This window comes from Mustelus asterias, chromosome 9 (genome assembly GCF_964213995.1).
Source record: "Mustelus asterias chromosome 9, sMusAst1.hap1.1, whole genome shotgun sequence".
Classification (NCBI taxonomy): domain Eukaryota; kingdom Metazoa; phylum Chordata; class Chondrichthyes; order Carcharhiniformes; family Triakidae; genus Mustelus; species Mustelus asterias.
In genome coordinates this window covers 68,230,091-68,243,533 of record NC_135809.1, presented here as the reverse complement: position 1 = coordinate 68,243,533, position 13,443 = coordinate 68,230,091, and the positions used below count along the sequence as shown (strand labels likewise).

At 48.8% G+C, this 13,443-nt stretch overlaps 1 protein-coding gene across 1 annotated transcript in view; it reads left to right on the top strand.

Moving 5' to 3' along the window:
* Positions 1-13,443, top strand: part of madd (MAP-kinase activating death domain) — a 256,584-nt gene that overhangs the window by 122,259 nt on the left and 120,882 nt on the right. Inside the window, exons 11-13 of the mRNA XM_078221357.1 lie at positions 642-898; positions 2,061-2,200; positions 5,131-5,232. Of these exons, the coding sequence (XP_078077483.1) occupies positions 642-898; positions 2,061-2,200; positions 5,131-5,232 (499 nt within the window). The remainder of the gene's footprint in view (positions 1-641; positions 899-2,060; positions 2,201-5,130; positions 5,233-13,443) is intronic.

Sequence of the window (13,443 nt, the reverse complement as noted above, 5' to 3'; positions counted from 1 at the left end):
CCCCTCGCTCCCACACTCGCTGTCCCCCCTCCCTCCCACACTCGCTGTCCCCCCTCCCTCCCACACTCGCTGTCCCCCCTCCCTCCCACACAGGCTGTCCCCCTCCCTCCCTCCCACACTCGCTCTCCCTCCTACACTCGCTGTCCCGCCTCGCTCCCACACTCGCTGTCCCCCCTCGCTCCCACACTCGCTCTCCCACCTACACTCGCTGTCCCCCCTCCCTCCCACACACTGCTTTGGGGACAAGGTAGTGGGTGGGAGGGGGATGTCAAGAGTATGGGAGGGATGGGGCGATGAGGGTAGGCGGTGGGAGAGGGTGGGGGGGAAGCAGGGCCTGGGTTTTGGGCTGTGGACCCTGTGACTGTTGTCAGTGACTGACCACCTCTGTCTTGATGCTCTCTCCACTCACGTTGTTTTGTTTCTTAAAGACTTGATTAGTTGTAAGTATTCGCATTCCAACCATTATTCATGTAAATTGAGTCTGTGTCTTTATATGCCCTGTTTGTGAACAGAATTCCCACTCACCTGAAGAAGGGGCTTGGAGCTCCGAAAGCTTGTGTGGCTTTTGCTACCAAATAAACCTGTTGGACTTTAACCTGGTGTTGTTAAACTTCTTACTGTGTTCACCTCTGGTCCAGCAGGAATCCATCGACTCGGCAGAAGCAGAGGAGAAGACACTGACTTTCCATAACCACATTTCTGCCGCATCAATCCAGGCTTTTGCCAAGGCTAATCTTGAGCGACGGGAGAATGATGGGCTCTTAGAGGGTCCAGGACGTCAGCGTGACTATGACAACCCATACTTCGAGCCTCAATATGGTTTCCCTGCTGAGGAGGGCGAGGAGGAACAGGGAGAAAGTTACACTCCAAACTTCGCTCAGAACATCAACGAGAACCGGTAAGCTTGCAGCTGATTCATAGAATCATAGAAACCCTACAGTACAGAAAGAGGCCATTCGGCCCATCGAGTCTGTACCGACCACAATCCCACCCAGGCCCGACCCCCATATCCCTACATATTTTACCCGCTAATCTCTCTAATCTACGCATCTCAGGACACTAAGGGGCAATTTTTAGCATGGCCAATCACCCTAACCCGCACATCTTTGGACTGTGGGAGGAAACCGGAGCACCCGGAGGAAACCCACGCAGACACGAGGAGAATGTGCAAACTCCACACAGACAATGACCCAAGCCGGGAATCGAACCCAGGCCCCTGGAGCTGTGAAGCAGCAGTGCTAACCACTGTGCTACCGTGCCGCCCGATTGATTGTGACAAACATTAAAAACTACAGAACAACTCAAATGCTGTGAGGTCTGGGAATTGGGGAGAGTTTGAGAAATCCACCTGAGCATCAGGGAAAAGAGCTTGTTTACAGTGTAGAAGGAGGCCATTTGGCCCATCGAGCCTGCACCGACCACAATCCCCACTCCCATTTACCCTGCTAATCCCCTGACATTAGGGTCAACTTATCATGGCCAATCCATCTCATCTCCACATCTTTGGACTGTAGGAGGAAACCTGAGCACCCAGAGGAAACTCAAGCAGACATGGGGAGAACGTGCAGACTCCATATAGAGAGTCACCCAAGGCCAGGTCGCAGGCATGTCTGTGAGGAGCAGTGCTAACCACTGTGCCACCCCTGTTTGATCAAAACTTGTGTTTCTTGTGACTTAAACAAGTGTCTGGAATCTCAACATTTATTTATTTTAAACAAAACGTTATTGGGCATCAACTGGACCTCCCCTCATGTCCTGAGGTCTGACTAAGGATCGTAACAAGTTCACACACTCTTTGGAAAGTAAGAAATAATATCTGGGGGTTTAAGTACACCAATCCAAGTAGGATTGTAATGGTATTTTAATAAAAGCATAAGTTGATTTTAGAGGGATCAGATTAAAAGGTGGAGAAATTAGTTTAGACTTGTAAAAAATCTCAATTCCAACTATATTCAGTTTTGGGCTTCATATCACAGAATAGATATTAAGATGTTGAGAAATGTGTAACCTGGATTTGCAAGGATAGAAACAGGCGTTCATTTTGGTTTCCAATGTTACAGGCCTCCAAAACCTCTCCGCCCCAACAGTTTGAGACTCCCGAGTGATTCTGAGGCGGAGTCAGACTCACGAGCCAGTTCGCCAAACTCCACTGTCTCCAACAACAGCAATGAGGGCTTTGGAGGATTCATGTCATTTGCAAGTAAGTGTGACACCTGCAGGTGGTAGTATATTCCAGACAGCCAGTAGGCGAAGGATATACATGGAGGTAGTCTTTACACATTTTATCAGCATTGATTTTCATAATTACAGATTATGAGCGAGTGCCTCCTAACCCGATGATCACAGTTTGATTCTGTTTATTTGTAGGGACAAAAGTGAATATCTGGTTAATGCCACCACTTGTTTACAATTAAAACACAAGTAACACAATGTAATACTGTAAGGCTTGTCTGTGTTTGGATTTGCTCAATACAGACTGTGCTATTGACAAGTGCTACTTAGGACACTGACCCTGAAGGGTAGAAGAACATGGGAAATATTCGACCCTTTGAACCCACCCTTTTCATTAAAATCATGGCTGAACTCCTCCATTAATGCTATTTACAATGGGCATTGCTAGGGCAGAAAAATCTCAGTCTCTGTCTTCAATGTACTTAACAAGTGAACATTCACAGCTTTCTGGGCTGGAGAATTCCAAAGATTCTCAACCTTCTGAGTGAAGACATTTCTCTGAGCCATTCCAAAATGGTTGCCCTCTTATCCTGACACTATGACTCCTCCTCCTCGCCTTCACAGGCAGGAGAAACGATCTCTCACCGCTGTCAAACCCTCTCAGAATTTTAATTATTTCAATGAGATCATAGAACATTGCAGCGCAGTACAGGCCCTTCGGCCCTCGATGTTGCGCCGACCCGTGAAACCAATCTAAAGCCCATCTAACCAACACTATTCCAATATCATCCATATGTTTATCTAATGACCCTTTAAATACCCTTAATGTTGACGAGTCCACTACTGTTGCAGGCAGGGCATTCCACGCCCTTACCTACTCTCTGAGTAAAGAACCTACTTCTGACATCTGTCCTATATCTATCACCCCTCAATTTAAAGCTATGTCCCCTCGTGCTAGGCATCACCATCCGAGGAAAAAGGCTCTCACTGTCCACCCTATCTAATCATCTTGCATGCCTCTATTAAGTCACCTCTTAACCTTCTTCTCTCTAACAAAAACAGCCTCAAGTCACTCAGCCTTTCCTCATAAGACCTTCCCACCATACCAGGCAACATCCTGGTAAATCTCCTCTGCACCCTTTCCAACGCTTCCACATCCTTCCTATAATGTGGCGACCAGAACTGTACGCAAAACTCCAAGTGCGGCCGCACCAGAGTTTTGTACAGCTGCAACATGACATCATGGCTCCGAAACTCAATCCCTCTACCAATAAAAGCTAACACACTGTACGCCTTCTTAACAACCCTATCAACCTGGGTGCCAACTTTCAGGGATCTATGCACGTGGACACCGAGATCTCTCTGCTCATCCACACTACCAAGTATCTTACCATTAGCCCAGTACTCTGTATTCCTGTTACTCCTTCCAAAGTGAATCACCTCACACTTTTCCGCATTAAACTCCGTTTGCCACCTCTCAGCCCAGTTCTGAAGCTTATCTATGTCCCTCTAATCTGCAACATCCTTCCGCACTGTCCACAACTCCACCGACTTTAGTGTCATCCGCAAATTTACTAACCCATCCTTCTACACCCTCATCCAGGCCATTTATAAAAATGACAAACAGCAGTGGCCCCAAAACAGATCCTTGTGGTACACCACTAGTAACTGAACTCCAGGATGAACATTTCCCATCAACCACCACCCTCTATCTTCTTACAACTAGCCAATTTCTGATCCAAACCGCAAAATCACCCTCAACCCCATGCCTCCGTATTTTCTGCAATAGCCTACCGTGGGGAACCTTATCAAACGCTTTACTGAAATCCATATACACCACATCAACTGCTTTACCCTCATCCACCTCTTTGGTCACCTTCATCATCTCTGTGCAAGGGCTCATTCCACTGAATCCCTCCTCATACGCAACCCCTTATTCCTTATTATCAATCTTGTAAATCTCTGTGACAGCCTCTTTATAACAGAATACCATGGAAATAAAGGATGCAGTACCATTGCAGAAAGACCATTCGGCCCATCTAGTATGTACCGACCCTCTGAAAGAGCATCCCACCCAGGCCCATCCTGTCCCCCCTGTCCCCATAATGCTGCACATTTACCGTGGCCAATCCTCCTAACCTGCAGATCTTTGGACTGTGGGAGGAAATCCACGCAGGCATGGGAAAAAGTGCAAACTCTATACGGTCACCCAAGGCTGGAATTGAACCCAGGTCCCTGGTGTTGTGAGGCAGCAGTGCTGCTAACCACCGAGGTACTGTGCTGCTCATGTCAACTTTTGTGATTTGTGGAGTGTGCAAGGACTTCCTAAATCTCTCTGAATTCCTACGTTGACAGAAATCATAGAATCCCTACAGTGCAGAAGAGGCCATTTTGCCCATCAAGTCTGCACCGACTTTCAGACAGAGTAGCTTACCCAGGCCGTCTTCCCCGCCCTATCCCCATAACCCTGCACATTTCCCATGGCCAATCCATCTAACCTACACACCTTTGGACTGTGGGAGGAAACCAGAGCACTTGGAGGAAACCCATGCAGATATGGGGAGAACATGCAAACTCTACACAGACAGATACCCAAGGTTGGAATTGAACCCGGGTCCCTGGCGCTGTGAGGCAGCAGTGCTAACCACTATGCCAGCCTTATTCTCATTCTTTTGAAAGAAAATTACTGTTTTATGATTCTCATTCCAAAGCAGTTAATTTCATATTCCTCCACATCATCCTTCATCTGGCAGCTTCCTGCTCATCATTTTGCTGACGTGCTAGTTGACTGGTAGTATATATTATTAAGGTGCTGAAACATGGCAGGTGTTGTTGCTTGTGTTTGGCATCTGAAAGGTGTAATGAAAGTGGACTGCTGCTGTGCCAACTCTGAAAAGGGTGACATGCCGCAAAGGTACAGGGCATGTTCATCAGAGTGTTTATGTCCATTACCCACAGGTAACATCTACAAGAGTCGTGGAAGTAGCTTCAGTCTCTCCAACTTGGCTCTACCAACCAAGGCAGGACGAGACAAGAGCACACCATTCCCCAGCCTCAAAGGTAGGGATCTTTCTGTCTATGATTTGACTTTTGAATGCTTTGTAGAAATGGATGGTTGCAGCATATTTATTTGCTGACCCCTATCAACCTTTGTTCATGGATGCCACAGAGGTACTTGGTGTCACCCTTGTTTTAAATCAACTGCCTTGCTAGTCTCCCTCCCTGTAATCTTTGCCAATCCAGCAACACTCTTCCTCCAATTCTGGCCTTTTGCATGTCTCTGGCTGTCTTCACTTCTTGCCTTTAGCTGCCAAGGCCCTAAGCTCTGGAATTCCCTCCCTAAACCTCGCTACCTTTCTCCTCTACCTTGAAAATGCTTCTTAAAACCTACCTGCTTGATCAAACTTGTGTTCACCTGTTCTTATGAGTTGTGATGTTAGCCAATTACACTTGGAATATTTTACTGCCTTAAATAAATACAAACAGTTGTGTTTCACCGCCTCTCTGAGGATTGTAGAAGTGTCTCTGTTTTAGCTCGTGACCAATTCTCTTATCAAGGAGGAGTACAAAGAGTTCTGAATTCCCTCATTTTCTTTCCATATATTTTGGAATCCGAGTGCCCTTTCCTACACATCACGTCTCTTCCCCTGACCCTTGCAGTCGTGTGCAGTCCCGATCCTCCTGTTGTCTCTTCCTCTGCAGTCCTGTCAGCCATTCCACTCCACCCTGCTTGTGTAGCCCTGACTCTCCTGCTGTGTTGTGTCAGTGTACTAAATCTTCAGGAATGGGTCACCAAATCAATCTAATTGCATGTGGGTATGACAAGGGCACAGAGTTGGCAGTTTCTTAGTGGCAGGCAACGTGGGTCGAGGGTTAATCACCTTCTCTGTTCACTACACAAAATAACAGATTCTCTCAGGCAAGGTCAGACTGGCTTTGTGGGCACTGAAATTAGCACTTCACTAAGGAGAGGGATGATGCAAACATTCTGGTTACAGAGGAGTGTAATATATTAGATACAATAAACATTGTGAGAGAGAAAGTGGGGCGGCCCGGTGGCACAGTGGTTAGCACTGCTGCCTCACAGCGCTAGGGACCCGGGTTCGATTCCTGTCTTGGGTCACTGTCTGTGTGGAGTTTGCACATTCTCCCCGTGTCTGCGTGGGTTTCCTCCGGGTGCTCCGGTTTCCTCCCACATCCAAAGATGTGCGGGTTAGGTGGATTGGCCATGCCAAATTGCCCCTTAGTGTCAGGGGGACAAGGTAAATGCATGGGGTGATGAGGCTGGGTGGGATTGTGGTTGGTGCAGACTCTATGGACCGAATGGCCGCCTTCTGCACTGTCGTATTCTGTGATTCTAAGTACTGGGTGGACTGACATCCTTGAAGATGGATTAATAACCAGAGCCAGATGGATTATATCCCAGGCTGTTAAGGGAAGCCAGGGAAGAAATAGCAGATGCTCTGTGGGTAATTTTCCAATCCTAAGTAGTGCAGAAAACTGTAGGCTGATCAATCTGACTTCAGTGTTAGGCTAATTGTCAGAATCAGTTCTGAAAGGCAGGATCACGGGTCACTCTGAAAGGTTCAAATTGATCAGGGATGGTTTTCTAAGGGGAACTTAACTAACTTAACAAGGGCAGCACGGAGGCACAATGGTTAGTGTTGCCAGGGACCTGAGTTCAATTTCGGCTTCGGGTGACTGTGGAGTTTGCACGTTCTCCCAGTGTCTGCGTGGGTTTCCTCTGGGTGTTCCGGTCCCCCCACCCCCCGTGCACCTCCTGCTTGTGCACTCCCCCTCCATTAGGACCCCAACCTGTCTGTGGTATGTTTATAGCAAGTGTGCAAGCAGTGGTGGGTTTGTGTGGGCAGTAGCCTCCTTTCCTGGTTTCTATGACTGTTGGCGTCAATATTGAATGTGTGTCAGGATTGAGTATGTGTGGGGTCAGAGAGAGAGTTTATGGAATCTGTGCTGCTGGCCTGAGGCCTACCTTTCCCTGCACTCTGTATGCCCATTTGAATTTAATTTATTGCGATTTTTTTTATTTCTTTCAACTGTTCGCAAGAAGAATACTTTAATGTTGAAATAAAGAGTAGAGATGAGGAACCAGGTGGGTATGACCCCTTTGTAACCTATCACCCTAATTCCTGAAGGATTGAATTTGATTAGAACTTGAAATTGTGTTGAACACTGAGTTTGCTGGTTATTGACATTCTCTGTCAGGTGTAGCTGAAGTTAAATGTTTGGGTATGTTCCAGGCCTGCATGGAGTATGTGTTTTTGCTGTCATGTATTTGAATGCAGTGAGTCTATCCTGTATTTCGGGTGATGATGTCTGTTGCAGGTTCTGGTGAGCTTTGTATTTTGCCCTCAGCCTCAAAGTAAACTACTGATAGAGTTTCTGCTGGACCTCATTCAACTGAAAGGAGAAGCTGCTTATTAATGGGGGAGCATCTTGTATAGGCCTCTGTGTTCATCAAGGATGTAAAGGATGAAGTGACTGTTTTGGTTCCATGACAGAGGGTCACAGAAAGAAAGACTGTCAGGTTACATAACAATGCTGTTAGAGGGAGCTTGTATAGGCCTCTGTGTTCATCAAGGATGTAAAGGATGAAGTGACTGTTTTGGTTCCATGACAGAGGGTCACAGAAAGAAAGACTGTCAGGTTACATAACAATGCTGTTAGAGGGAGTTCCAGGATTTTGGCCCAGCGACAGTAAAGGAACAGTGATATATTTCCAAGTTAGGATGGTGAGTGACTTGGAGGGGAACTTCCAGGTGGTGGTGTTGCCAGATGTCTGCTGCTCTTGTCCTTCTAGATGGTAGTGGTCGTTGGTTTGGAAGGTGCTGCCTCAGGAGCCTTGGTGAATTCCTGCAGTGCATCTTGTAGGTGGTGCCCATGACTGTTACTATTTATCAGAGGCGGAGAGATTGAATGTTTGTGGAAGAGGTAGCAATCAAGTGGCTGCTTTGCCCTGGATGGTGTTGGGGTTTTCAATTATCGTTGGAGCTGCAGTCATTGAGATAGTAGAGAGTATCCCATCACACTCCTGACATGTGCCTTGTAGAGGGTAGTTATGATGTGGAGATGCCGGCGTTGGACTGGGGTCAACACAGTAAGAGTTTTAACAACACCAGGTTAAAGTCCAACAGGTTTATTTGGTAGCAAATGCCATTAGCTTTCGGAGCCCTGCTCCTTCGTCAGATGGAGTGGATATCTGCTCCCAGACAAGGCACAGTAAGAGTTTTAACAACAGCAGATTGAAGTCCAACAGGTTTATTTGGTAGCAAATACCATTAGCTTTCGGAGCGCTGCTCCTTCGTCAGATGGAGTGGAAATCTGCTTTCAAACAGGGCACAGAGACACAAAATCAAGTTACAGAATACTGATTAGAATGCGAATCCCTACAGCCAACCAGATCTTAAAGATACAGACAATGTGAGTGGAGGGAGCATTAAGCACAGGTTAAAGAGATGTGTATTGTCTCCAGACAGGACAGCCAGTGAGATTCTGCAAGTCCAGGAGGCAAGGTGTGGGGGTTACAGATAGTGTGACATAAACCCAACATCCCGGTTTAGGCCGTCCTCATGTGTGCGGAACTTGGCTATCAGTTTCTGCTCAGCGATTCTGCGCTTTCGTGTGTCGTGAAGGCCGCCTTGGAGAACGCTGACCCGAAGATCAGAGGCTGAATGCTCGTGACCGCTGAAGTGCTCCCCCACAGGAAGAGAACAGTCTTGCCTGGTGATTGTCGAGCGGTGTTCATTCATCCGTTGTCGTAGCGTCTGCATGGTTTCCCCAATGTACCATGCTCAGGACATCCTTTCCTGCAGCATATCAGGTAGACAATGTTGGCCGAGTTGCAAAAGTAGGTACCGTGTACCTGGTAGATGGTGTTCTCACGTGAAATGATGGCATCCGTGTCGATGATCCGACACGTCTTGCAGAGGTTGCTGTGGCAGGGTTCTGTGGTGTCGTGAAGGCTGAATCATAGAAACCATAGAAACCCTACAGTACAGAAAGAGGCCATTCGGCCCATCGAGTCTGCACCGACCACAATCCCACTCAGACCCTACCCCCATATCCCTACATATTTTACCCACTAGTCCCTCTAACCTATGCATCTCAGGACACTAAGGGGCAATTTTTTAGCATGGCCAATCAACCTAACCCGCACATCTTTGGACTGTGGGAGGAAACCGGAGCACCCGGAGAAAACCCACGCAGACACGAGGAGAATGTGCAAACTCCACACAGACAGTGACCCGAGCCGGGAATCGAACCCAGGTCCCTGGAGCTGTGAAGCAGCAGTGCTAACCACTGTGCTACCGTGCCGCCCTGGGTAGTTTGTTGTTCTGAAGGCTGGGTAGTTTGCTGTGAACAATGGTCTGTTTGAGGTAGCGCGGTTGTTTGATGGCAAGTAGTGTCCCTCGCAAATATGGTGCTTGACTCATCGACAGTTCCGATGCACCACAGTGAAAGATGCTACGATAACGGTTGAACGGACACCACATGACGATCACCAGGCAGGAGTGTTTCCTTCCTGTCGGGGAACACTTCAGCAGTCAAGGGCATTCAGCCTCTGATCTGCGGGTAAGCATTCTCTAAGGCAGCTTTCAAAACGCACGACAACGCAGAATCGCCAAGTTCTGCACGCGTGAGGATGGCCTCAACCGGGATCTTGGGTTCATATCACACTACATGTAACCCCCACCATTTTGCCTGGGCTTGCAAAATCCTACTAACTTGAGACAATTCACACCTCTTTAACCTGTGATTATCCGTCTCGCCACTCGCATTGTCTGTACCTGTAAAGATTTGATTACCTGTAAAGACTCGCATTCCAACCATTATCTTGCAATTGTGTCTCTGTCTATATATGCCGTGTTTGTGGACCCAACTCTCCACTCTCCTGAGGAAGGAGCCCTGAAAGCTCGTGATTCTAAATAAACCTTTTGGACTTCAACCTAGTGTTGTGAGACTTCTTACTGTATCTTCCTTTATGCCAGGTATGACTTCAACTAGTGCAGTGTTTTCCCTCTGATTCCTATTGACTTGGGGCAGCACGGTGGCAGTGGTTAGCACTGCTGCCTCACAGCGCCAAGGACTCGGGTTCAAGGCCAGCCTGGGGTCGCTGTCTGTGTGGAGTTTCCACTTTCTGCCCGTGTCTGTGTGGGTTTCCTCCGGGTGCTCCGGTTTCCTCCCATTGTCCAAAGATGTGCGGGTTAGGTTGATTGGCCATGCTAAATTGACCCTAGTGTCAGGGAGATTAGCAGGGTGAATGTGTGGGTTATGGGAACAGTGCTTTGATGGGTTGTTGTCAGTACAGACTCGATGGGCCGAATGGCAGCCTCCTGTACTGTAGGGATTCTATGACTCCAGTTTTGCTAGGACTCCTTTATGCCATACTCGGTCAAATGCTGCCTGGATGTCAAGGGGCTGTCACTCCCTCCTTACCTCTGGAATTCAGCTCTTTTGCCCCAGATTTGAACCAAGGTTGTAATGAGGTAAGGAGCTGAGTGACCCTGGCAGAATCCAAACTGAGTGTCACTGAGCACGTTGTTGCTGAGTAAGTGCCTCTTGATAGCATCACTTTACCGATGATCAAAAGTAGACTGATGGGGTGGTAATTGGCCAGGTTGGATTTGTCCTGTTTTACCTGGGCAATTTTCCACATTGCCGGGTAGATGCCAGTGCTGTAGCTGTGCTGGAACAGTTTTCCATGTTGTAAGGAGGGAAACAAATCAGACTATCTGCACAAATCAAGATTCCACAAACAATCTGAGAAAAATGGTCAGATCATTGCTCGGTTTCAATGAGGGACAAACATTGACTAGGCACCCAGGACAATTCCCAGTTCATCTTCGAATAGCAGCATGGAATCTTCAACATTCATTGACCAGGCGATTGGCTTAACACCACATCTAAAAGATGACCCTCTGACAGTGCAGCACTCCCTCAGTACTGACCCTCTGACAGGGCAGCACTCCCTCAGTACTGACCCTCTGGCAGTGCAGCACTCCCACAGTACTGACCCTGTGACAGTGCAGCACTCCCTCAGTACTGACCCTCTGACAATGCAGCACTCCCTCAGGACTGACCCTCTGACAGTGCAGCACTCCCTCAGGACTGACCCTCTGACAGTGCAGCACTCCCTCAGTACTGACCCTCTGACAGTGCAGCACTCCCTCAGTACTGACCCTCTGACAGTGCAGCACTCCCTCAGTACTGACCCTCTGACAGTGCAGCACTCCCTCAGGACTGACCCTCTGACAGTGCAGCACTCCCTCAGGACTGACCCTCTGACAGTGCAGCACTCCCTCAGTACTGACCCTCTGACAGTGCAGCACTCCCTCAGTACTGACCCTCTGACAGTGCAGCACTCCCTCAGTACTGACCCTCTGACAGTACAGCACTCCCTCAGTACTGACCCTCTGACAGCGCAGCACTCCCTCAGTACTGACCCTCTGACAGGGCAGCACTCCCTCAGTACTGACCCTCTGGCAGTGCAGCACTCCCACAGTACTGACCCTGTGACAGTGCAGCACTCCCTCAGTACTGACCCTGTGACAGTGCAGCACTCCCTCAGTACTGACCCTCTGACAGTGCAGCACTCCCTCAGGACTGACCCTCTGACAGTGCAGCACTCCCTCAGGACTGACCCTCTGACAGTGCAGCACTCCCTCAGTACTGACCCTCTGACAGTGCAGCACTCCCTCAGTACTGACCCTCTGACAGTGCAGCACTCCCTCAGTACTGACCCTCTGACAGTACAGCACTCCCTCAGTACTGACCCTCTGACAGTGCAGCACTCCCTCAGTACTGACTCTCTGACAGTGCAGCACTCCCTCAGTACTGACCCTCTGACAGTGCAGCACTCCCTCAGTACTGACCCTCTGGCAGTGCAGCACTCCGTCAGTACTGACCCTCTGACAGTGCAGCGCTCCCTCAGTACTGACCCTGTGACAGTGCAGCACTCCCTCAGTACTGACCCTCTGACAGTGCAGCACTCCCTCAGGACTGACCCTCTGACAGTGCAGCACTCCCTCAGTACTGACCCTCTGACAGTGCAGCACTCCCTCAGGACTGACCCTCTGACAGTGCAGCACTCCCTCAGTACTGACCCTCTGACAGTGCAGCACTCCCTCAGTACTGACCCTCTGACAGTGCAGCACTCCCTCAGTACTGACCCTCTGACAGTACAGCACTCCCTCAGTACTGACCCTCTGACAGTGCAGCACTCCCTCAGTACTGACTCTCTGACAGTGCAGCACTCCCTCAGTACTGACCCTCTGACAGTGCAGCACTCCCTCAGTACTGACCCTCTGACAGTGCAGCACTCCCTCAGTACTGACCCTCTGACAGTGCAGCACTCCCTCAGTACTGACCCTCTGGCAGTGCAGCACTCCCTCAGTACTGACCCTCTGACAGTGCAGCACTCCCTCAGCACTGACCCTCTGACAGTGCAGCACTCCCTCAGCACTGACCCTCTGGCAGTGCAGCACTCCCTTTATGCTGACCCTATCACAATGCAGCACTCCCTTGGGGGCAGAGAGGATGAGTGCTGGTGGCCGGGGCGGTGGGGGGACTGAAATCAGTGTGGTAGAACAAATAGTGACATCACAGCAAAGAATCGATTTTATTGGGTGGAGAACAAGCTAGCTGTTTAGTGTTTATCCAATAAGTGTTTAAAGTTTATTTAATTCCTAGGACCTATACTTTTGTAAATTGAAAATATATAAAAAGCACCATTAAAACTTAATTTAGTTAAGTAATTGTTGAAAACACACTAAGGCCAGGAAATGTGTCAAGGCTGCAGCATGTTGGAACTCTTGGATAACATTGTGATCCAGGGCAAACATGTCTGCAGTAAGTGTTGGCGGCTTGAGGAACTTTGGCTCAGTGTCATTGAGTTGGAGGCTGAGCTGCGGCCACTATGGCACATCACGGAGGAAGAGACGTTTTGTTTTAGGAAGCGGTCCTAGCTGTGAGGAAAGGGTTTTCTGGTTTGGAAAGTGGGCAGGGACAGGAGGATGTGACTGCAGGCGAGGAGGCGCAGACAGCAGGAGTGTCAGCCACTGAAATTGTCCAACATTGTTTTGAGGTTCTCAGCTTGTTTGAATGGGGGTATGTATGGGCTGCAAGGTGGATGAACTGACCATGGCACTGTGATGCATGAAAATATTCCATTGTGGGGAGCAAAAAGGCATGTGGTGGTAGTAGGGGTCAGTATAGTGAGGGGAATTGACAGTCTAGGTGGCTGTGTTGTCTGCC